This window comes from Euleptes europaea, chromosome 14 (assembly GCF_029931775.1).
Source record: "Euleptes europaea isolate rEulEur1 chromosome 14, rEulEur1.hap1, whole genome shotgun sequence".
Classification (NCBI taxonomy): domain Eukaryota; kingdom Metazoa; phylum Chordata; class Lepidosauria; order Squamata; family Sphaerodactylidae; genus Euleptes; species Euleptes europaea.
The window spans coordinates 12,517,607-12,540,453 of record NC_079325.1 but is presented as its reverse complement, the minus strand read 5'-3'; the positions used below and the strand labels follow the sequence as shown (position 1 = coordinate 12,540,453).

At 45.9% G+C, this 22,847-nt stretch overlaps 1 protein-coding gene across 1 annotated transcript; it reads left to right on the top strand.

Annotated features, from left to right (window-relative positions):
• The first annotated feature begins 3,442 nt into the window (after positions 1–3,442).
• LOC130487379 (transmembrane protein 45B-like) lies at positions 3,443–16,083 on the top strand. Its single transcript, XM_056860871.1, has 5 exons — positions 3,443–3,623; positions 5,462–5,674; positions 9,761–9,945; positions 14,106–14,251; positions 16,008–16,083. Exons 1-5 carry the CDS (start codon positions 3,443–3,445, stop codon positions 16,081–16,083), a joined length of 801 nt encoding a protein of 266 aa, XP_056716849.1.
• Positions 16,084–22,847: the final 6,764 nt, after the last annotated feature.

Sequence of the window (22,847 nt, the reverse complement as noted above, 5' to 3'; positions counted from 1 at the left end):
TCTCCCAGATCCTCAGCCAATGAGCTAACCACTACTCGGCACTATGTGTTGCCTCATGGATTATTTGCTGGACAAAGACTTGAATCCCTGCCTCGGACACAGATCTTTACTCAAATCTGCATGAATCAGTAGCAATGGCTACCTCTCTTCTCAATTTTTCTGTGATTACAGACCTGGGTGCAAAACCAGGCAACCAATCGTGTTGTTTGGTGGTCCTTATCTGGCAGAAGATATTCAAGTCTAATTTTGTTAGATCTTCCGGGAAACCTTTCTAGCAACGGTAGCCCAGAGAATGGTGTTATCCCCCGTCATGAATTTTATTTTCGTTTCCCCTCTAACCAGATCTCAATTCTCATCCCAAGCTTGAACAAGAACCTCACCAATTAGTCAGAGACTGCTGCTGAATGAGCCAGCGTCCCAGGGTTTCTTCAAACTAATTGCAGAAACTGAACCAGCAGTTCCGCTTGACAGGTGGAGGGAAAATATTTTCTTCCTTAGGCTATTTCAGTGTGGGTTTGGGTGCCAATTGGCAAGTATGCCACATGCACACTGGCATGTGCCTAGGGTACATGTGCCTTTTGACATTGAAGAGGTTTCTGTGATGTAAAAGATGTTAAGGATAGTAACGCTCTCTTGGAGACTCTTGAACATTTTCCTCGCCTTGCGCAGGGTGGGCTTTATCAAAAGTCACCCAGGAAAAGAAAAGAAACTTCTCAAAGGGCAGAGACACAGGAGAGCATTGCTTCTGGGCAGGACCGGTGCCAGTCATTGTTGTGCCCTAGGCAAGGCTAACTTCTTGTGCCCCCCCCCATTGCTAACCAATTTTCAAAAACAGGTCTTAAAGAAAAAATAAAAGCACAAAACCTTTTATAAGACATTATAATTAATTATATTCCATAGCACTGTTTTGGTACTTATCTTAAAACAAAAAATATAAATTGTCAGTTGCATTTTCCCCCAACAAACTAATCTGTTTAAAACTGTGCCCCTCAGACCAGTTCTGCGCCCCTCTGAGGTCTGCGCCCCAGGCGACCGCCTAGCTCACCTAATGGTAGCACCGGCCCTGCTTCTGGGTATTTGCTCAGGTCACCATCTTGGAAATCAGTCTCACAGTTCTTTGACAACACATGCCGATGTGTGAGAAAGCTGCATATCTTCCTGGTGTCTTTTGTCAAACGGGGTGTATACTCTGGGCTCTGTGGTGTGTTGTGTGATCATGGTGGGGGGTGGGGGGTAGAAGCACAGGATGCTAGGAAGTTTGTTGCCATCTTCTGGGCATGGAGTAGGGATCACTAGGGTGTGTGGGGGAGTTAGTTAGTTAGTTAGTTAGTTGTGAATTTCCTGCATTGAGCAGGGGGTTGGATTAGATTGACCCTGGTGATCCCTTCCGACTCTGATTCTATGTAGGTTGCTTCCACACAGCGGAAATTCTCAGTTATGAGAGCCAGCGTGATGTAGTGGTTAAGAGCAGTGGTTTGGAGTGGTGGACTCTGATCTGGAGAACCGGGTTTGATTCCCCACTCCTCCACATGAGCGGCGGAGGCTAAACTGGTGAACTGGGTTGGTTTCCCCACTCCTCCATATGAAGCCAGCTGGGTGACCTTGGACTAGTCACACTCTCAGCCCCACCTACCTCACAGTGTGTCTGGTGTGGGGAAGGGAAGCTGATTGTAAACCGGTTTGATTCTCCCTTAAGTGGTAGAGAAAGTCGGCATATAAAAGCCAACTCCTTCATTGCTTCTGTGAATGCTGAGTCATTTAGAGCAGCAACAGGGGCTCCAACACAGAAGTATTCCCCATGCTTGCCCTCCATTCCTCCTTGTGCTCCTCATTTCCCCCACCTGTTTTGGCCATGTTATTTTAAATCAGTAGTAGGTATATATAGGAGCCCTGTGGCGCAGAATGGTAAGCTGCAGTACTGCAGTCCAAGCTCTGCTCACGACCTGAGTTCGATCCCGACGGAAGTTGGTTTCAGGTAGCCGGCTCAAGGTTGACTCAGCCTTCCATCCTTCCGAGGTCGGTAAAATGAGTGCCCAGCTTGCTGGGGGTAAAGGGAAGATGACTGGGGAAGGCACTGGCAAACCACCCCGTAAACAAAGTCTGCCTAGAAAACGTCGGGATGTGACGTCACCCCATGGGTCAGGAATGACCCGGTGCTTGCACAGGGGACCTTTACCTTTAGTAGGTATATATATCTATAGTTTTATTATGTATGTTTTTATTATGTGTTTTATTATGTTTTGTTTTGTTTTAATCTGTTAGCAGCCTTGGTTGTCCTGATCAGGGCAGAATGACAAAGTATAAATTTTGCAAATAAATAAATGAATGAAATGATGTTAAGGCACTAGTTATGTGTGTGTGTGTGTGTGTGTGTGTGTGTGTGTGTGTGTGTGTGTGTGTACACTTTGGGGGGGGTCGGTAAAGTCACAGCTGACGTATGGTGACCCCATAGGGTTTTCAAGGCAAGAAACGTTTGGAGGTGGTTTACCATTGCCTGCCTCTGCGTCACACCCCCGGTATTCCTTGGAGGTCTCCCATCCAAATACTTGCCAGGGTCGAGGCTGTGTGTGTGTGACTGGCCCAAGGTCACCCAGCAAGTTTCCATGGAAGAGTGGGGATTCGAACCTGGGTTTCCTAGATACTGACACCTTAAGCGCTACACCACACTGGCTCTCAGCTGAAAACCTATTTAGAATTCTTAACTGTTCCTCAAATCACAAAATCACACAAGGTTGGAAGAGACCACAAGGGCCATCCAGTCCAACCCCCTGCCATGCAGGACCCCACAATCAAAGTGCTCCGGACAGATGGCCATCCAACCTCTGCTTAAAGACCTCCAAAGACAGGGACTCCACCCCCCACCCCCACCCCCGAGGCAGGGCATTCCACCGTCAAACTGTCCTCACCGTCAGAAAGTTCTTCCTAATGTTTAGTTGGAATCGCTTTTCTCTTAGTTTAAATCCATTACTCCGTGTCCTAGTCTCTGAAGCAACAGAGAACAAGCTAGTTCCCTCATTAACATGGCATCCCATAGCTTGATACAGGAAAGCATTTATGCTTGCAGGATTACACTCTACCCCTTCCCAAGTGTTGCAAGGTCGAATGCAAAGGACTGCGTACTCGGGTAGACTTTGTGCTTCTGGACAGAAACTTTGCAGTATGGCTTACTGGAACGCAGTACCTTTTACTCATGTAATTAAATTCAAATGACATTGATGCGGTTTTATTTAATATGACATTGTTCAAGTCATGTAGGCTAAATGAGCAGTATCATTCAAAATTAAAGATCTCATAGAGGTTGGCTTGGATCCAGTGGGTGAGTTCACAGGGGGACTGCTCTCTGAAGACTGGAATCAGTTGCAATTCTGGGAGACCCCCAGGCCCTATCTGGTGCTCACAATGATTACTTTCTCCCCCACTTAGGTTCCGTGAGTAGACCAGAATGGCAAATTTTAAAGGACATGCTCTTCCTGGCAGTTTCTTCATCCTCTTTGGCGTCTGGTGGTCTGTTAAATACCCACTGAAATATCACAGCAGGAGATCGAAAAACGGACCTGGAAACCGTTGCTTCAGTTATATGGAAGTCACTGAAGGGGCTGTCAAAATAATCTTTTCAGTAATAGGTAAGGTGTGCATTATTTATTTATTTGGATTTAGGTTCGCCAGGTCCCTCCTGGCCAAAGGTGGAGGATGGGGGGTAGGGTTGCCAGGTCCAGGTTTGGAAACTCCTGGAGATCTGGGGATGGGGCTTGGGGAGGACAGGAACCTCACTGGGGTACAATGCCATACAGTCCACCCTCAAAAGCATCCATTTTCTCCAGAGGAACTGATCTCTGTAGTCTGGACATGAGCTGTAATTCCAGGGGATCCCCAGACTGGCATCCATATTTTAAAATATTTGTCTCCCACTTTTCTCCTGGATTACAAAACTCAAAGAGGCTTATGGACATTAAAAACAGAAACAGTCTAAAACCACAGAACAATAATTTATTATTATAATATTATTATTAGGAGTGGTAGTTTGCAGCAGTGGAGTCTGATCTAGAGAACTGGGTTTGATTCCTCACTCCTCTCCACATGAGCAGCGGACACTAATCTGGTGAACTGGATTTACTTCCCCACTCCTACACACAAAGCCATCTGGGTGACCATGGGTTAGTCACACTCTCTCAGCCCCACCTACCTCACAGAGTGTCTGGTGTGGGGAGGGGAAGGGAAGGTGATTGTAAGCCGGTTTGATTCTCCCTTAAGTGGTAGAGAAAGTCAGCATATAAAAACCAACTCTTATTATTATTATTATTATTATTATTATTGATTTACTTCATGTATACCCCACCTTTCTCCCCACTGGAGACCAAAGCATCTTACATCATTCTCCCCTCCTTCATTTTATCCTCACCACAACCCTATGAATTAGGTTGGGTTGAGAACACGTGACTGGTCCAGGGTTCCCCAACAACTTTCTATGGCAGAGGTGGGATTTGAACCTGAGCCTCCCACATCCTAGCCCAACACTCTAACCACTGCACAACACTGGCTCTCAGAATCCACAATCCAAATATATCAACAAACCAACAACTGATGCCCCTGCAATTACAACTAGCACTCAGACTCTTCCTGACATGGATGATAGTGATTCGTTGGAGCTTCCCAACTTTCCTGCTAGCCCTGGCCCTTGTGACAACAGCTGAATCCAAAGAAGAAGAAGAAGTGTTGTTTTTTATATGCCGACTTTCTCTACCACCTAAGGAAGAATCAAACCGGCTTACAACCGCCTTCCCTTCCCCTCCCCACAACAGACACCCTGTGAGGTAGGTGAGGCTGAGAGAGTGTGACTAGCCCAAGGTCACTCAGCTGGCTTTGTGTGGAGGAGAGGGGAAACAAATCCAGTTCACCAGATTAGCCTCCACCGCTCATGTGGAGGAGTGGGGAATCAAACCCGGTTCTCCAGATCAGAGTCCACCGCTCCAAACCACCACTCTTAAGCGCTACACCACGAGCAGGGGAGACTGACCAGGCCTACCTGCACAATATGCTGTTCCCAGATCCATTTTTGGTACCTGTCAAGCAGATGTGTGCTGGGAGTGCCCTAAATTGACACTTAAATTCTTAGGCACTTGAGAGCCTGAAATGGCGCCGGCGGCGTCCCAGGGCGGTGCTGCAGTGGTAGTGACCGGCGACCAGGCCTTCCCGCTGGCGTTTGGGCCACTAATGCTGGCATAAGTTGTGACAGCGTGTGTGGGGGGGGGGGAGACGCCATCGCAGCACCTTCCTGACCTCCTAAGGGCTTTCACCCTTAGAGCTCAGTAATGCGCTGTAAATAATGTATACTAATCTGGGGACCAGAGCTCAATCCCAGGTTTGGTGGAGATGGTGGCTCTGGAGCTCTGCCCAGGAAACAGACGGATGTTCACTCCTGGATCCTGGATGTCCTTCTGTATCGTTTGCTCCTGTCATTCAGGGATGCTGGCTGAACAGTTTGTTCCAGATGGTCCCCATTTGCATCTCTATGGCGGGGACCCCAGTGCCTGGGTGAAGCTGATGAACTGGCAACACACAACCATGTACCTGTTCTTCTGCATCTCAGGGATAGTGGATGTATTCACCTATACTTCTGCCAAAGTGCCCATAGGATTGGATCGCCTGGTTCTTTCTGTCGCCCTCTTTGTTGAAGGTTGGTGATGCTATAGGCTATCAGATGTAGAACGTTGCTCAGTGAATGTAGCCCAGATCTTTCTGGTCACTTATGCATGGGAGTTTTACCTGAGGTTCATTGCTCACTGGACCCACACTTTCCTGTTGGGAATCTATGCACCTGCAGTCTCCAAGCTCAAATCAAGCCCCCCCCCCTTTAAATGCTGCTTTGTAAAAACCTCACGGGGCCTAAGGTTGCTCCTCTCTTTTAAACAACCCATCATCCCCTGTATGCTCTTGCGGATGAGAAATGTTTTGGCCAGATTCAGGATTCGATCAATCAGGACCTTTCAGGAGGAAGGCAGGAAACCACTGCTAATGGGAGCTGGGGAAAGGTCTCCCTTTGAAGGTGGGATTCTAGATGCCTCCTGTCATAAAAGTTCTAAAAGTCGCACACTCAAGCCCCTAATCAACCTGGAAAATTGCACAACTGCACTCAGAGGTAATGGAAAATGATGAAGGACCTGATCAACTTTGCTGAGCCCTTAAAGATCTACACATCATCAAATGCAGCTTTGTAATTGGCTTACTTTGTAGTGCTTACTGTGTGAGGAAACCCCCCCCAAAGAAACCAATTGCCAAATAAAAAAGTATTTTTAAGAAAAAAAAACAAAAAATGGAGCAATCTGAAAGGGGAGGGGAATCCAAACCTCGTTTTTAAAAAGCCTTCTGCTCAGAAAGAGCTCCGAGGAAGCAGGAAGCATTTGAATCCCCGCCTCTATACACACCGCTTTGTAATTGACTGCATGCTTTCTGTGATAGAAAACAAGCTTCGGTGTCCCATGCTTTGCATTAAGCATGGAGATTTCACCTGGGCTAAACTCAGGGGAGAGGAAAGAATCAAGTTAACAGAGGAATGGGAAGGTCTAGGATTTGTGAGGGCTGGCAGCGAAGTCATCTCTAATGGGCGGGAAAGTAGCAGGTCTGGGAAAGATCTTTGTCTGAGTCCTTGGAGAGCTGCTGCCAGTCTAGCACCTGGCTAAAGGGACCCATCTGAAACTATTTATGATCCGATCACCACATTTGCTCACAGAGCTCAGCTTTATATGGAGTTTGTCGGTACAGCTGGAAACTGAGGATGGCTTTTGTCAGCGATGGTTTGAAAGAGATGGTGTTCATGGTCAAAGATGGTGTTTGTGGTATGGATTCGTATCTCTTTTGTCTCTGGTTAAGAGGCTTTGAAGGTTTCAGCATGTACTTACGTAAGTGCCATCAATTCGCAACTGACTTAGGATGACCCCAGCAAGGGGCTTTCAAGGAAAGGCTGAATCAGAGGTGGTTTACCATTGCCTTCCTCTGCATGTGTGAAAGCACCCTTAGCTTTCAAGATCTGACAGGATTGGGCTATACCACGCTGTCTTCCCACCCAAAGGGTTTCAGTACTGCTATGTAACCATTTCGAAACCTGTTGGACCAGGAGTTATAGTGGGTCAAAAGAAATATGTGTGTACATCCCTAAGGAAGCAAAGTCTCTCTCCAGCAGCTTTATCTTATCTTGAACTTTATATATTTACTTCATTTCTACCCCACCTTTCTCCCCAATGGGGATCCAAAGCAGCTTACATAGTTTCCCTCTCCTCTATTAAAAATGATGGTTGTTCTCCAGCCTTGGGCAGGTGAGCTGCATCAGCAAATGATCGGGTTGTAACTAGCAAGGACCATAAATTCTCAAGACAGCCAGATCTCCTTCCTTTAGCTCCTAATTAATGGCAGGAGGTTTAAATACATGCGGCAAGCCAACTGCTACGGATCCCTCCGGTAAGGTAAGGCTGCAACTTTTTTGTCATGTTACAATAAATGGCTAGCAAAGGTTTCTCATGTCTTACATCTGTCGAATTCCCTTCTCATGTCATGCTTATCCCAAGGGAACAATTATTGCCTCTCCAGGCAATACCCATCTTGCCTGCTCTCACCTCTTGTCTCAGATCCAAGCATCATGTTGGCTGACAGGCACACCATGAATAATGTCACTTTCTCTACTAATTCCTATGCAAGGCTGGATCCCACATTTCAGACTCCACTTCAGCCAAGCAAGCAAATCAGCATGAAAGACAGGCAGTTTTGCTGGTAAATATTTCATGGTGTGCCCTGACCGGGATGGGCCAGGATACCCCAATCTTGTCAGGTCTTGGAAAGCTAAGCAGGGTTGGCTCTGGTTAATATCTGGATGGGAGACTATCAAGGAACTCTAGGGTTGTTATGCAGAGAAAGGCAATGGCAAACCACCTCTGTTTGTCTCTTACCTTGGAAACCCTACTGGATTGCCATAAATTGGCTTAATAGCACTTTATACACACACAGACGCACACACAAGAGGAATGGGGTGGATTGCGCAACTACAGAGTAGGACAATTTTCTAACACCCTGACCTGGATGGCCCAGGTTACCCCTATCTCATCAGGCCTTGGAAGTTAAGCAGGGATGGCTTTGGTTAGTACCTGGATGGGAGACTATCAAGGAATTCCAGGGTTGCTACACAGAGATAGGCAATGGCAAACTGCCTCTGTTCATCTCTTACCTTGAAAACCCCATGGTATTGCCATAAACCCGTGTTGGCGAACCTATGGCACGGGTGCCACTTCCGGCACGCGTAGCCCTTTCTGCCGGCACGCACGGTTCCTCCAAGCCGCTGGCCTTTCCGGCTCTGCCCCACCCCGGATGGGGGAAGCTGTAGCCCAGGGGTGGGGAACCTCCGACATCATTGGCAGTGGCCCCCGGACTCTCCCACAGAAGCTGCCGCCATTGCCGCCGCTGGAGCGTGCGCGGCCAGCCAGGCTGGTGGGAGAGCGGGGAACAGAAGCTGAGCGCTCACACTCGGCATGGCCGGCGGCTTCTCCGGCGCCCTCTGGGCCTGTGCGGGCGGAGGGGCATGGCTGGTCGGTGGGTGCGAAGGAGGCGCCCTCTGCCCCACCCTGCTCGCCTCTCACAAGCCTGCCGCCGCGCCCCACCGAGTGGCAAATCCAAGGCAAAACCTCCCATGTATAAATGGCCTCTTTCTTTTTCTGTCTCCCTCTGTCCTTTTCTTTCTCTCCCTTGCTCCATTTCTTTCTCCCTTTCTCTCTCTTTTTCTTTCTTTCTCTCCCTCCCTTCCTTCCCTTTCCCCCTCCCTTCCCTTCTTTCCTTCCTTCCTTCCTTCTTTCCCTCCAGCGGCTTCTCCGGCACCCTCTGGGTCTGTGCGGGTGGAGGGGCGTGCAGTCCTATTCCACCTTTGAAGTGCCCACAAGCTATCCTCCAAACACCTTTCCATTTGTCTTGATATGTAGAGAGAAAACACTAAGGAACTAGTTGCCAATCTCCAGGTACTAGCTGGAGATCTGCTATTACAGGTGATCTCCAACCAATAGAGATCAATTCCCCTGGAAAAAATTGCCACTTTGGCAATTGGACTCTATGGCACTGAAGTCCTTCCCCAAACCCCGCCCTCCTCAGGCACCACCCCAAAAACCTCCCACTAATGGCGAAGAGGAACTTGGCAACCCTAGCCTCTCCCTCTGGGCCCCCTCTGGGGGTGGTATTCAGGTTACATTGCCGCATTGGCACTCGGCGATAAATAAGTGGGGTTTTGGTTGCAGTTTGGGCACTCAGTCTCTAAAAGGTTCGCCATCACTGCCATAAACTGTCTGTGATTTAATGGTGCTTTACACACACGTTTCATAGTATGGTAAACTCAAGCTCAATGGGAAAGTTTGTGATGTTTCATGAGAATGAGGGACAGAAAAAGATACTGCAAAATGATTTCAAACGGTATATGATAAATACTGTGGGATATTTAGCCCAGGTATTTTTCTATTGGAATTGAGACCCAGTGTGGTGTAGTGGTTAAGAGCGGTGGACTCTAATCTAGAGAACCGGGTTTGATTCCCCACTCCTCCACATGAGCAGCGGACTCTAATCTGGTGAACTGGGTTGGTTTCCCCATTCCTACACATGAAGCCAGCTGGGTGACCTTGGGCTAGTCACAGTTTTCTCAGCTCTACCTACCTCACAGAGTGTCTGTTGTGGGGAGGGGAAGGGAAGGTGATTGTAAGTCGGATTGTAATATTGAATGTGGTGTACATTTCAACAGGCTTCCTGTTCTATTTCCATGTCATGCACCGGCCATTGGTGGATCAACACATTCATTCTCTGCTGTTCATTGCCACTTTTGGTGGGGCTGCCAGCCTTCTACTGGAAGTCTTCTTGCGAGATAATATCGTCTTGGAACTCTTTCGTTCCAGCCTTGCCCTCCTACAAGGAACCTGGTTTTTTCAGGTTGGCTACTTTTGGATTTTTTTTTAGTTAGAGTTGCCACTGAGGAAGTCTCAAGGGCCACATTGTGCCACATCTCTGTAGATTAGAGGATAGGACTGCACATTGAATGATTCTAGCTTGATGCCAGCATGGAGTAGTGGTGAAGAGCAGCAGGCTGTAATCTGGAGAACCGTGTTCGATTCCCCACTCCCCCACATGAAGCCTGCTTGGTGACCTTGGGCCAGTCACAGTTCTCTCAGAACTCTCTCAGCCCACATGGAGGCAAACAATGGCAAACCACCATTGTTTGTCTTTTGCCTTGAAAATCCTATAGGGTCACCATAAGTCAGCTGTGACTTGATGGCACACACACACACATACACACACACACAACTTGATGCAGTTATATGGATTGCCTGATCTGCAGAGCTGGGAAATAAAAGGAATGAGATACAAGGGTGTGGGTAAACATAAGTACAGCCATGCTGGATGAGACCAGTGGTTCATCTAATCCAGCGCCTTCTTTCACAAAGTGGCCAACGATGCTCTTTAAAGGCCTACAAGCAAGGCACAGAGGTCAACAATTTCCTCTGTTGCTGCTCTCCATATTCAGAGAATTGCTTCCTTTGAACATGTATTTCCCATTTAGTTATCCTGGCTAATGGTAATTAATGTATCTATCATCCATCAATTTGTCTAAGCCCCTTTAAAGCCATCTAAACTAGTGCCCATTCCTACAACCTGCGGCAATGAACTCCACATTTTATTTCTCACTAAGAATTGCTTTGTGCAGAATCTACTGTGCATCAGAGCTATTGGTTGCTCCTGATGGAATTATGGGACACAGAGAAAAAGTTATATCTATATCTCTCCACTTTGTTCACACCATGCAGTCTTCCACTTTATTTACTTCATTTATACCCCAACTTTCTCCCCAGCAGGGACCCAAAGCACCTTACATAATTCCTCCATTTTATCCTCACAACAACCCTGTGAGATAGATTAGGCTGAGAGCGAGTGACTGGCCCAGGGGTCACCCAGCAAGCTCCCAAGCAGAGTAGGGATTTGAACGTGGGATTCCCAGATCCTTGTTTGACACTTTAACCACTACACAACACTGGCTCTTACTTTCCACTCCTTCTATCCCCCTGGCAGCCTCTCTCTGGGAATGCATTTGAAATTAGGATGCTTTCCTGACAAGACTGAAAAAAGGGACATTCAGTGGTGGTTTGCCATTGCCTGCCTCCACGTGACGACCCTGGAATTCCTTGGAGGCCCCCTGTCCAAATACTAGCCAAGCTCGAGGTCAAGAGTGTGTGACTGGCCCAAAATCACCCAGCAAGTTTCCATGGAACGAGTGGGGATTTGAACCTGGGTTCCCCAGGCCCTAGTCCGACACCTTAACCACTACATCATGCTGGCTTTCATTTATTTAGCTGAACGAATTACTCTCCCCGCCCCCCATTGAGCAAATGGAATGTGCCACCAGGCGTTTGGACAAGCATACACAATTAGTTTTTCACTGCCACTTAATATTTTCGGGGAGGGGGGCATTGCCTCTCTTGGTACTCTTCTAGAGGCTTCAAATAGGGCAGGGCTGATCTTAGCATGGTGTAGTGGTTAAGGGCAGTGGTTAGGAGCAGTGGACTCTAATCTGGAGAACTGGGTTTCATTCCCCACTCCCTCCACATGAGTGGCAGACTGTAATCTGGTGAACCAGGTTGGTTTCCCCACTCCACCACTCCCCTCTGTTGGAGGGTGGGGGTCACAGGCAATTGAGGCCTCTCCAGCACACAGTCCGCAGCAACTGCCCCTGTTGCCCATTGGCTAAGACAAGGAGAGATGCTCTTCATCTGGGTCTTCCTCCTCCCTTGGTTGTTGGGCTTCCTGCCCCCTCAATTTCACGCTCTGGCCTAGAGGAGAGTCAGGTGGCTGCTTCCTCCTCCATCCCTGGCTTTGACAGGTAGGGTTGCCAACCTCCAGGTACTGTATGCACTAGTTAGCCTGCTGTATAGCATGTTGATTACAAATAAACCAGCAGAGTTGCCAAACAAAAACAGGTATGGTAAATATGCTCTATTGTTAGTTACTCACTTATATCATAATAAAGCTATACATCTTGTTACAGATTACAAATTTCAAATTACAAGAGTGCAGCGTAATAAATCTCCTAAGGATAGGAGAATAGAATTGGAGACATTTATATGCAATACATTTTTTTTCTCCACTATGTGGCGATCAAGAATAAGTTGATCCCATCACATTCTTCCGTCACCAGGGGTGTAGCTGAAAATCACTACAGGGGTCCGGTTATCACCCTGTTCGACCCCAGTGTTCCTTCTGCAAGTTTCTCCTACCAGTTAAAGAAATTACCAATCCAGTAACTGGATATAAATTTCAAATTAGTAGTTTTAACAATTGTGATTCAAAAAATTTGATTTATGCAGTAAAATGTTCATGCCAATTATGGTATATAGGCAAGACCACTCACAAATTAAAAATCATGTGCTGGATGCACCAATGACACAGCACATTGCAGAGAAAAATCATGGGGATGAAGATTTTGTGTTCTTTGTACTATGGCGTTATACTAAGTTCAGTTCAGACAGAATAGATGTGGATTTATTGCTTAGTCAGCAAGAATGCAAATATATCCACTTTTTCCATACAATACAACCAGAAGGTCACAACACAACATTAGACACTTGCTATCTGTAATTGTGTATAATGACTACATACTATACCTTTAAGAAATACAGACAATGTTAGAGCAAGCACACGGCTGCAAGTAATTAATGAGTAAGATATATGGCTTAGCCACATTCCCCTTACTCAGTGAAGGACTGGGTCCTCGACCAATACACGAGCTTATCAATGAACAGCCAGTATGTAATTTTGTGGCATACGTATTACTTATGAGCAATTGTTATAACATTGTGCTTTATTAGAATTACAACTAATAATGGCTTAAAAAGCCTTACTTTAAAAAATGTTGAAATTATTCTAACTATACAGTCTCTTGATGTAAAATGCCTTTATGCCAAAAATACATAGACATGTTCAGTATTAATCAAAAATTTATATGGCATTATAGTGGTCCCCTGAGGAAGACTTACTTGGGGTCGAAACAGGGTGATAACCGGACCCCTGTAGTGATTTTCACCTACACCCCGACACCCCTATCATCAAAGGGGTAGAAAACAGCATAGAAGAACCGCACTGAAAGGACTTGTCAATTACAGCAAGTATTTTCAACATTGTCCTGGTGATGGAAGAATGTGATGGGATCAACTTATTCTTGATCGCCACATAGTGGGGGAAAAAATGCATTGCATATAAATGTCTCCAATTCTATTATCCTATCCTTAGGAGATTTATTACGCTTCACTCTTGCAATTTGAAATTTGTAATCTGTAACAAGATGTATAACTTTATTATGTTATATGGGAGTAACTAACAATAGAGCATATTTACCATACCTGTTTTTGATTGGCAACTCTGCTGGTTTATTTGTAATCAACCTCCAGGTACTAGCTGGAGATCTCCTGCTATTACAACTGATCTCCAGCCGACAGAGATCAGTTCCCCTGGAGAAAATGCCCACTTTCACAATTGGACTCTATGGCATTGAAGTCCCTCCCCTCCCCAAACCCTGCCCTCCTCAGGCTCCACGCCAAAGACCTCCCACCAGTGGCGAAGAGGGACCTGGCAACGCTAGTGACCTGGCAATCCACTTGCAAACTATCGCTAAAATGCGCTGAAAGTGGGTTGAAAGTGGATTATTCAGCATGTGTGAAAGCACCCCAAGTAAGATGCATTATTAATAATGACCAACAGTTCGTGTCACACATGAACCCATGAAGCTGCCTTATACTGAATCAGACCCTTGGTCCATCAAAGTCAGTATTGTCTACTCAGACCGGCAGCTGTTCTCCAGGGTCTCAGGCAGGGGTCTTTCACATCACCTATTTGCCTAGTCCCTTGAACTGGAGATGCCAGGGATTGAACCTGGGACCTTCTGCATGCCAAGCAGATGCTCTACCACTGAGCCACAGCCCCTCCCCAGTTTTTTGAGTATCTTCAGATGACCACCTCCCCAGTTTGTGCCCTTTTACAAAACTTTGCTACCTCGTTTTCCGACCTCTGACGATGAAGGTCATGAATATTTCTTTTCTACTCAGATAGGTTTTGTGCTGTACCCACCATGGGGAGGCCCAGGTTGGGATGAAGATGATCATAGCAACATGATGTTCCTCACCATGTGCTTCTGCTGGCACTATGCCCTAGCAATCCTCATTCTGGCTGTAAACTACGCCCTGGCTTACCGGTGAGTTTTATGGACCAGTCGTTTTATTGGCCCTGTTCATGTCATGGCAAGAAGGCATCACATACAGCTAGTTACATAAGACAGTGGGAGGAGATGGCCAGTCTTGCGTGCAGTGCACATGATAAGCTGGAGAAGTATGTAATGCTACTGTTCAATTTCTGATAGAAAGCCAAAAATAGTATCTAGGCTAGCATGGTGTAGTGGTTTAGAGCGGCGTACTCTAATCTGGAAAACTGGGTTTGATTCCCCACTCTTGCACGAGCGGCGGATTCTAATCTGAGACTTTTATGCGCGGCTGTTTCCCTAGCCGTCACCCCCCTGACGACTTCGGGTCTTTGTTTTGATTATGTGTGCCGTTTTGCCCGCATTTTCAGGGACCTGTTTTATCTCGAATTTGAAACCGTGGGCAAAATGCAGGGAAACTCAGGGGCAGAGCGAGGCGACCTCTGATGGTTAGAAACTGTATGCATAATCAAAACAAAGACATGAAGTTGTCAGGGGGGTTCAGAGGGGTGCCCGCAAGGGAAACAGCCATGCATAAAAGGCCCTGGTGAACTGGGTTTGTTTCCCCACTCCTCGACATGAAGCCTACTTGGTGACCTTGGGCTAGTCACAGGTATCTCAGAACTCTCTCAGCCCAACCTACCTTACAAGGTGTCTGTTGTGGGGAGGGGAAGGTGGTTGTAAGCTGCTTTGAGACTCCTTAAAGGTAGAGGAAAAGCAGGGTATAAAAACCAACTCTTCTTCTTATCAATAGGCAGAATAGACGCATGCCACCATTTCAAAATCTCTGAAGGAAAAAAAACTAAATATTGTGCAATCCCCTTGATTAAATAACTGTTTAGAATAATACAGTACAAGATAAGCCTTTGCTGGTGACTATGTTTTTGGCCCACAGAATGACATTTAACTAACCCAAGCTATACTGGGAAGGAGAAATCAGTCCTGGCATTTTTGACCCAATCAAACAGAGATTAGACCTACATTTTTAAAAAAAACAAACATATCTGACTGCTATCACTGGGATGCTAGACAGATTGGTGCAGTTAAGAGTCTGAGTTCAGAATGAGAGCCTCAATTTGTGAAATATCCAGGATTTCGGCAAACCTAAACCCAGTCCCCAAACATAACTTGATTCAGAAAACCTAAAGTACCAGACTTTCTGTGGCGTCACTCATTGTAGGACATTATGATTACAGATGCGTCAAATTTCTCAGCAAATCCTGTTCAGCCGTTGAACTTACCCTGTTCAACACTCCTGATCAGATTGTGAGCTAAATGTTCATATTGAATCCACCAGCTTGAGCAGATGCTAAACAAGTTTGGTCAGACATTGCTGGTTCAACTGTTGGTCAGACACTGACTCATAGCTGATGGGGGATCAGATTCACACACACACACACCAGCAAGATAGCTAATAGGGAAGTTACAGAAAGGAAAGAGCTTGTTTCTCTTCCTCTCCACTTCAAACTGGGCAGGGTAAGAAGCAATATTTTTGATCTCTGTGTTGCAAAAGGGAGAGGAGAAACAGCTCCTTTCTCTTCCCTGCATTCAAACTTGGCTGAGACTGAAGCAGTACTTCTGAGCTCCCCATCACAAAAAAGAAGAGGAGAAAGAGTTTATTTCTTTCCTTTTCTCTGCCTCCTACCCTGACAGGTTGGGGTGGGTAGAGAAGGGAAATCACTTGGTCTTCTGATCAAACCCTACCCCCATCTCACCCCAGCTTACTAAATTTGCTGCATCTCTACAAATGCAGGAGGCAGCAAAGTGCTGAGGATGAGATATCAGAAGAAGCCAACTCTGAGCTGATTGTCTTGGGAGCTGGCTTCTGATTCCACACACATCACACATAGGGTGAAAACGCATGGTCGCTTTAGCCTCCTTATTCCCTGTTTCAGCCAGGATTCAGCCAGGATCGAACGCATGCATTTTGCCGAACGTGTGTTTGATCCTGGCTGAATCCTGGCTTAAACAAGGAATAAAGGAGGCTAAAGCGACCAGGCGTTTTCACCCATACTTTGCTGGGTACAGGACAAAATTTCCCTAGCAGGAAATCAGAAGCCAATTCCCAGCTGATGAGGGATCATCAGTCAGCTTCTGAAGGCTGTGGTCATATTTTCACAAAGGTTTGGCATGGTTTTGCCTTTGTTTTGGCCCGCATCAAATTTTTGATTTTTCATGAATGCTTCAAGCTTTAGCAGAAAAACCGTGTCAACTCCATGTCTTCTCAAACCTGTGTTGGTCCATTCTTTGTGGTTGCTACGCGTTTTTTTTGCTCCATGAAAAACGTTCCTGGGTTCAGACCAATTGTCCCCGCCCATGTCGGCTAATTTCTCCTTCCCTGTGAACAGCGATTGGCTGGGAGAGTTTCAAGCCCGGGGGACAGCCTCCCTCCAAGGCAGGACAGATCTCCCTCCTGCAAATCCAAGCCAAAACTCCCGTCACCCTTCTGAAGAGGGGCAGCCAGTCTGCTCTGGGTCTCCCTTCTCTATCTGGATGGAAGTTCCTGGCAATGGATGGCCGGAGCTCTACGGGGGGGGGGGGGGCACAATGATGACCGTCTGTCAAAGTCTGGGAAAGGGGTGTGGTGGCCAAGTACGGGGGACGGGGGGACGGGGAGCATGGTAAATAGAAAAGTTATATAAGGAAACTGGAGGGACTGGTGCTTTTTTTGGCTGGGGCTGTGTCCACAGAGATGAACTGCACTGGGTAATCCGCTGGGCGGAGTTTGGGGCGGGCATAAACCATGAGCTTTTCAGAAGGGGACAGACCAAACTGTTGTAGAATACTGCTTGCTTTGTTCCCATGAAAAACCAAAACTACTTCTAGATTGACGGGGATATAAAAACATGAATTTAAATCGCGCCCATGAAAAATAAATTTAAATCGCTTTTTTTTTTGTTGCTCCGCGGCAAGAGAGCATCAAAATCTTCCATGAAAAGTGGGCCTGTGAGTAGCCTGTTCCTGCCAATATACATGAACAGGTTGCAGATAGCCTTGCAAACAGCTGAACTGCCCACTGATTAATTGGCTGCCTGGTCATCACTGGGAAACAGGAAGGGAGCAAAACTGGTATGTGTTTGAGTATCCCTAGTCATGATAATATACATTAACCAGTGCATCAGTGGCTATGAGATTTTACTGCACTATGGTTTGGATGACATGGGTCCATTCTGCTAAGAGAATGAGAGCCAGCATGGTGTAGTGGTTAAGAGTGGTGGTTTGGAGCGGCGAACTTTAATCTGGAGAACCAGGTTTGATTCCTGGCTCCTCCACATGAGCGGCGGATGCTAATCTGGTGAACCAGGTTGGTTTCCCCACTCCTACACATGAAGCCAGCTGTGTGACCTTGGGCTAGTCATAGTTGTTTTCTAACTCAGCTCAGCTATAGGATTGCCAGGTCCCTCTTCGCCACCGGTGGGAGGTTTTGGGGGCAGAGCCTGAGGAGGGAGGAGTTTGGGGAGGGGAGGGACTTCAATGCCATAGAGTTCAATGGCCAAAGTGGCTATTTTCTCCAGGTGAACTGATTTCTATCGGCTGGAGATCAGTTGTAATAGCAGGCGATCTCCAGTTACTACCTGGAGGTTGGAAACCCTACTCACCTACCCCACAGGGGAGTTGGGAGAGGAAGGGAAGGAGATTGTAAGCCGGTTTGATCCTCCTTAAAAGTTAAGAGAAAGTCGGCATATAAAAACCAACTCTTCTTCTGCTGCTCTTCTACCTTGCACTGGAAGAAAAGGCTGCCATTAGCAAAACAGGTCTTCATAATCCATTTCATTGTTCTAAGATGGCAACTTTTTTGCCAGTTGCTCCAATCCATTCATGCCAATTTTAAGAGGGATGAAAGGATGTTCCTTTAATATTCTGCACAATAACCATGCACAATTATGATATGCGTGTGCAAAGAGGTATTTAAGACTTCTCCCTCAACCCAGTCAAATAAGCATTACTAGTTATTTGAACAGCACCGACATGTGTTTGATAATAACTGTGCTTGTCATTGTTCCTACATTTCAGTATCGGCCAGAAGCGTTGGGCAAACAGTGGAGAAAGAGAAATCAGGCTTGGCACAAGGAAGCAATGTTGTGAAAAGGGCTTTCGTGATCCCCTCTTAAATGGATCTGATGAAGAATGAGTCAAGATCATCTCCTTAGCTGATTTCTTCTGTTCCCAGAAGCATCAAACCTTCTTGCAACCCCAAAGAAAGAAAACTCTAACAAGAAGAAACAAAAAAGCGATTCCAAAATATTTTCTACTGCCTCAGAGGGATGAAGACAGCACTTCCTCAAATTCTCTTAAATCTGCTTATCTTGAAGTTTATATATTACAGCTGCCTACCTTCTTATATATATTTTTTCTGGAAAGGCAAATCAGGAATGCAGATACTGTCTAGATGATCTAATGAAGCTGGTTTAGGGAAAGAAGAGTTTGCAGCATCATTAGTGAGACAGGTCGAGAATGGGCTGGCATACTATTATGAACTTTCAAACCATGTGACTGATAGAGATATAGTAAAAAAAAACGCAATCAATGCAAAGTTATAGGAATCATAAACGTACATGCACTTGGGATTGACTGCAGGCAGCTCTACTCTACAGGGACATATATTGGGAAGCATCGTTTGCAACTCTGTGAATAGGCCTTTTACAGTACAAGTCAAGCATATTATGGGAGTTGCAGAAAACCACATGGTAGAATGATGGTCTTGGACCAGAGAGACTAAAATTCAGGCCAGCTTCATTTGGGGTGCTTTTGCACATGCCAAATAATGCACTTTCAATCCACTTTCAATGCACATTGCAGATGGATTTTACTGTGTGAAATGAGAGCCAGTGTGGTGTAGTGGTTAAGAGCGGTGGTTTGGAGCGGTGGACTCTGATCTGGAGAATCGGGTTTGATTCCTCACTCCTCCACATGAGTGGCAGATGCTAATCTGGTGAAGTGGATTGGTTTCCTCACTCCTACACATGAAGCCAGCTGGGTGACCTTGGGCTAGTCACACTCTCTTAGCCTCACCTACCTCACAGGGTGTCTGTTGTGGGGAGGGGAAGGGAAGGTGATTGTAAGCCGGTTTCATTTTTCCTTTAGTGGTAGAGAAAGTCAGCATATAAAAACCAACTCTTCTTCTGCAAACTCCACTTGCAAATGATTGTTAAAGTACGTGGAAACTGGATTAAAAGTGCATTATTCAGCTTGTGTGAAAGCGCCGTTGGCCTTGGATAGCCTAATCTACCTCACAGGATTATTATAAAGGTAAAACAGGATAGGCCTATTGATGCCCTTTGGGGATCCTTGGAGGAAGGGCAAGATTATTATGTATAATAAACCCAATCTACTTTCATCACTGAGTTTACACCCAAGTTACCTGTAGGGAATTGATTTCAGTTTTTCACTGTCCATCCACAGTGGATGTATGCCTGACTGGAAAGAGCTGACTCATGGAAGCACCTTTATCCCTCTGGGTCCAGTAGTGATAGGGTTGCCAACCTCCAGGTACTAGCTGGAGATCTCCTGCTATTACAACTGACCTCCAGCCGATATAGACCAGTTCACCTGGAGAAAATGGCTGCTCTGAAAATTTGGACTCTATGGCATTAAAGTCCTTCCCCTCCCCAACCCCCCCTCATCAGGCTCCACCTTAAAAACTTCCAACTGGTGTTGAACAGGGACCTGGCAACCCTAAGTAGGGGCCCCCCGATCTATTTACAGAAGGCTGCAGGAAGTTTGAGATCTTTGAACGCACTCAGTGATTTCTCTAGGCATAGCCTTTTGTACCTTGCTATGAGGTCACCATAGTTTACCAGCTACAAGATTCCAATAGCATCATGCCTGCAAGAGAAATACTCAAGCTAGATATGAGTAAAATAAGAATTCAACTAAAAATTCTCCACCCTTTAAAGTGAGGGTACCCATTAAAAAAACTTTTCGTTGGCAAACAAAGTCATTCTTTTTAAATAATTATGATTATCTGCACTGATGTAACAAGATATTTTATGGGGTTCCTGACTCGTCTCTGTTGCCCTATAAAACTATATCGGATCAAACCTTGCCATTTTGATTGTCTGTTTTTCCTGTGTTTGCCTTGTCGTAAGCAACAGCATGTCCATAGAGCTAATCTGTATTCGTTAATAATTTTCTTTCACCCGGTAAGTTTGCCAGCAGAAATGCACTTTGTACCTTTGTCTGAGGTAGAGGGAAATGTATAAAAATCCATGTATACTACACTTGATATTAGCCAAAAGAGAAAAGGTGTGTGTGTGTGTGTGTGTGTGTCTGTGTGTGTGTGTAATTTGCACCGTGGGTTTCCATATGGATTGTAGAAAGTGCTGTCAAGGTGCAGCCAACTTATGGCAACCCCATAGGCAAGACATTCAGAGGTGATTTGCCATTGCCTGAGTCCATGTAGCAACCCTAGACTTCCTTGCTGGTCTCCCATCCAAGTACTAACCAGGGCTAACCGTACTTAGCTTCCAAGATCGGGCAAGCCTGGGCTATCCAAATTTGGGGTTGGGGGCATATACCCATAGGTATATGGGTATGTCATAAACATGGTTAACATCCTCTGCGACTTCATTATCCCAAGCCTAAATGGACTGCAGTACTTTGATGCTTTTTTCTGTTTTAACTGTTTTAACTGTTTTAACTGTTTTAACTGTAATGCTTGGTCTTGTGGTCATGTTTGTTAGAGATGCCTTGGACAAAACAGGAGAGGAGGAATCATATCAAATTCTCAACATGGCCAAATCTGTAAATACTTAAATCCAGAGACTGGAGCAATGAACAGACAAGACAAAGCAGAAAATGTGAAATCTCAGGCTGCTGGTGGGAAGGAGAAGGAAAAGGTGAAGATGGGTGGATAGACAGGGTTGTCAACCTCTAGGTGGTGACAGGAGATCTCCCACTATTACAACTGATCTCCAGCCGATAGATCAGTTCACCTGGAGAAAATGGCTGCTTTGGCAATTGGACTCTATGGCATTGCAGTCCCTCCCCTCTTCAAACCCCGCCCCTCAGGCTCCGCCCCCAAAATCTCCATTTATTTTCCAACCCAGAGCTGGCAACCCTATGGATAAAGATGGGTCGGCTGGAGGGTGAAAAGGAGAAAGGGGTGCAGGAAAAGGGGAGAGGCTATGGGTCCTTTCGGAGTAAGGAAAGTTGGAAATAGTGGCGAGGGGGGAAAGTGATTCCCCACAAGTCCTTGTGGGTCCCCCACTAGTATATATTTATGTATTTGCTTCATTTATACCCTGACTGGTGACCCAAAAAAACTTACATCGTTCTCCTCTCCTGCATTTTATCCTCACAACAACCCTGTAAGGTAGCTTAGGCTGATAGTGTATGACTGGCCCAAGGTCACCCAGCAAGCTTCCATTGCAGATCAGTCATGAATTGCTGGCTGTGGCTTAGTGGTATACCACCTGGTTTTCATGCAGGAAGCCCCAGGTTCCGTCCCGGGCATCTCCAGTTAAAAAGATCAGATCATAGGTGATGTTAAAGACCTCCTACTTAAGACTCCGAAAAGCTGCGACCAGTTGCAGTAGAGAATACTGACCTTGAGAAACCAAATGGTTTGACTCAGCATAAAGCAGTTTCATGCATGTAGCATAAATGCCTTGAACAGTTCTGGCTGGCTGCTACTACAGGCAGAAATTCTGAAGATTGTTGATCTCAGCTAGACTAGACAATTCTGACGTCTTATTCATCAACAGGTTTCTCCACTTGTCTGCTGTTATGCACGAATCTGAAATACAATAGAGAACAATGCCCGCCCACACACATTTCACTGCCTATGTTTATTTTACAGGTACATGCTATTTATTTATATCCCTCCCCCTTCTACAAAAGACTACAAAAACATTAAGACATCATGTTAAAAGGCACACATGAAAAGCTATGAGCATCAGCAGCGACCGCATAAAAAAAAACTCACAACCTGTAAACCTTTTACAACAGTGCAATCCTATAAACACCTGCTTAGGCCTGCTCGCTATAACCAGGAAATTCAGCAATAAAAAAATTAATAAAAGACAGTCCAGAGAAAATGTCTAACAAAGCAGCGATAATTAAAAACAAACAACAGGCAGCCTGAGAATAAAAGGTAGCGCTGATTCATGATTGCCATCATGCAAACAGAAATAATGACGGTCCCCTATTGGAGCTTGTTTGACCGGTCTCTGATTTAATTCACCCTCCTCCAGGACTTCTGCTTGACAGGCAAGGATGATACATAAGATGGGATAATTGCCAAAAACTGTTAATGCTGAATCGAAAAAGATGTTTGAATTCCATGCATTTGCTTCCCAAGAGTGTCAGAAGTGAATCTGGCCCTCCTGCGGTTTGTTTCTAGATCAGTTACCAACGTGGCCATTCATGTTTTTACTCTGCGATAACCCAATGCAGATTACGTGTAACCACTTGATAATCTGGAAGTCCCTATTTTTGTTCCAAGGAATGAGAAGAATTCAGACCTAGGCGTGGCACAGGGGGAGGGGGTTGAGCTGAGAAGTACAGCACGTGCTCTGAATTCAGAAGGTCTCAGAGTCACTCGCAGTCAACTCTGTTTAAAACTATTTTAGCTTGCAGATATTGGGCAAGA

Bases quoted from the DNA above. Each gene is read 5' to 3' on its own strand.
- LOC130487379 (XM_056860871.1), top strand. From the start codon at position 3,443: ATGGCAAATTTTAAAGGACATGCTCTTCCTGGCAGTTTCTTCATCCTC. The intron at 3,624-5,461 runs GTAAGGTGTGCA...CCTGTCATTCAG, and splicing joins AATAATCTTTTCAGTAATAG to GGATGCTGGCTGAACAGTTT. The intron at 9,946-14,105 runs GTTGGCTACTTT...TTTTCTACTCAG, and splicing joins AAGGAACCTGGTTTTTTCAG to ATAGGTTTTGTGCTGTACCC.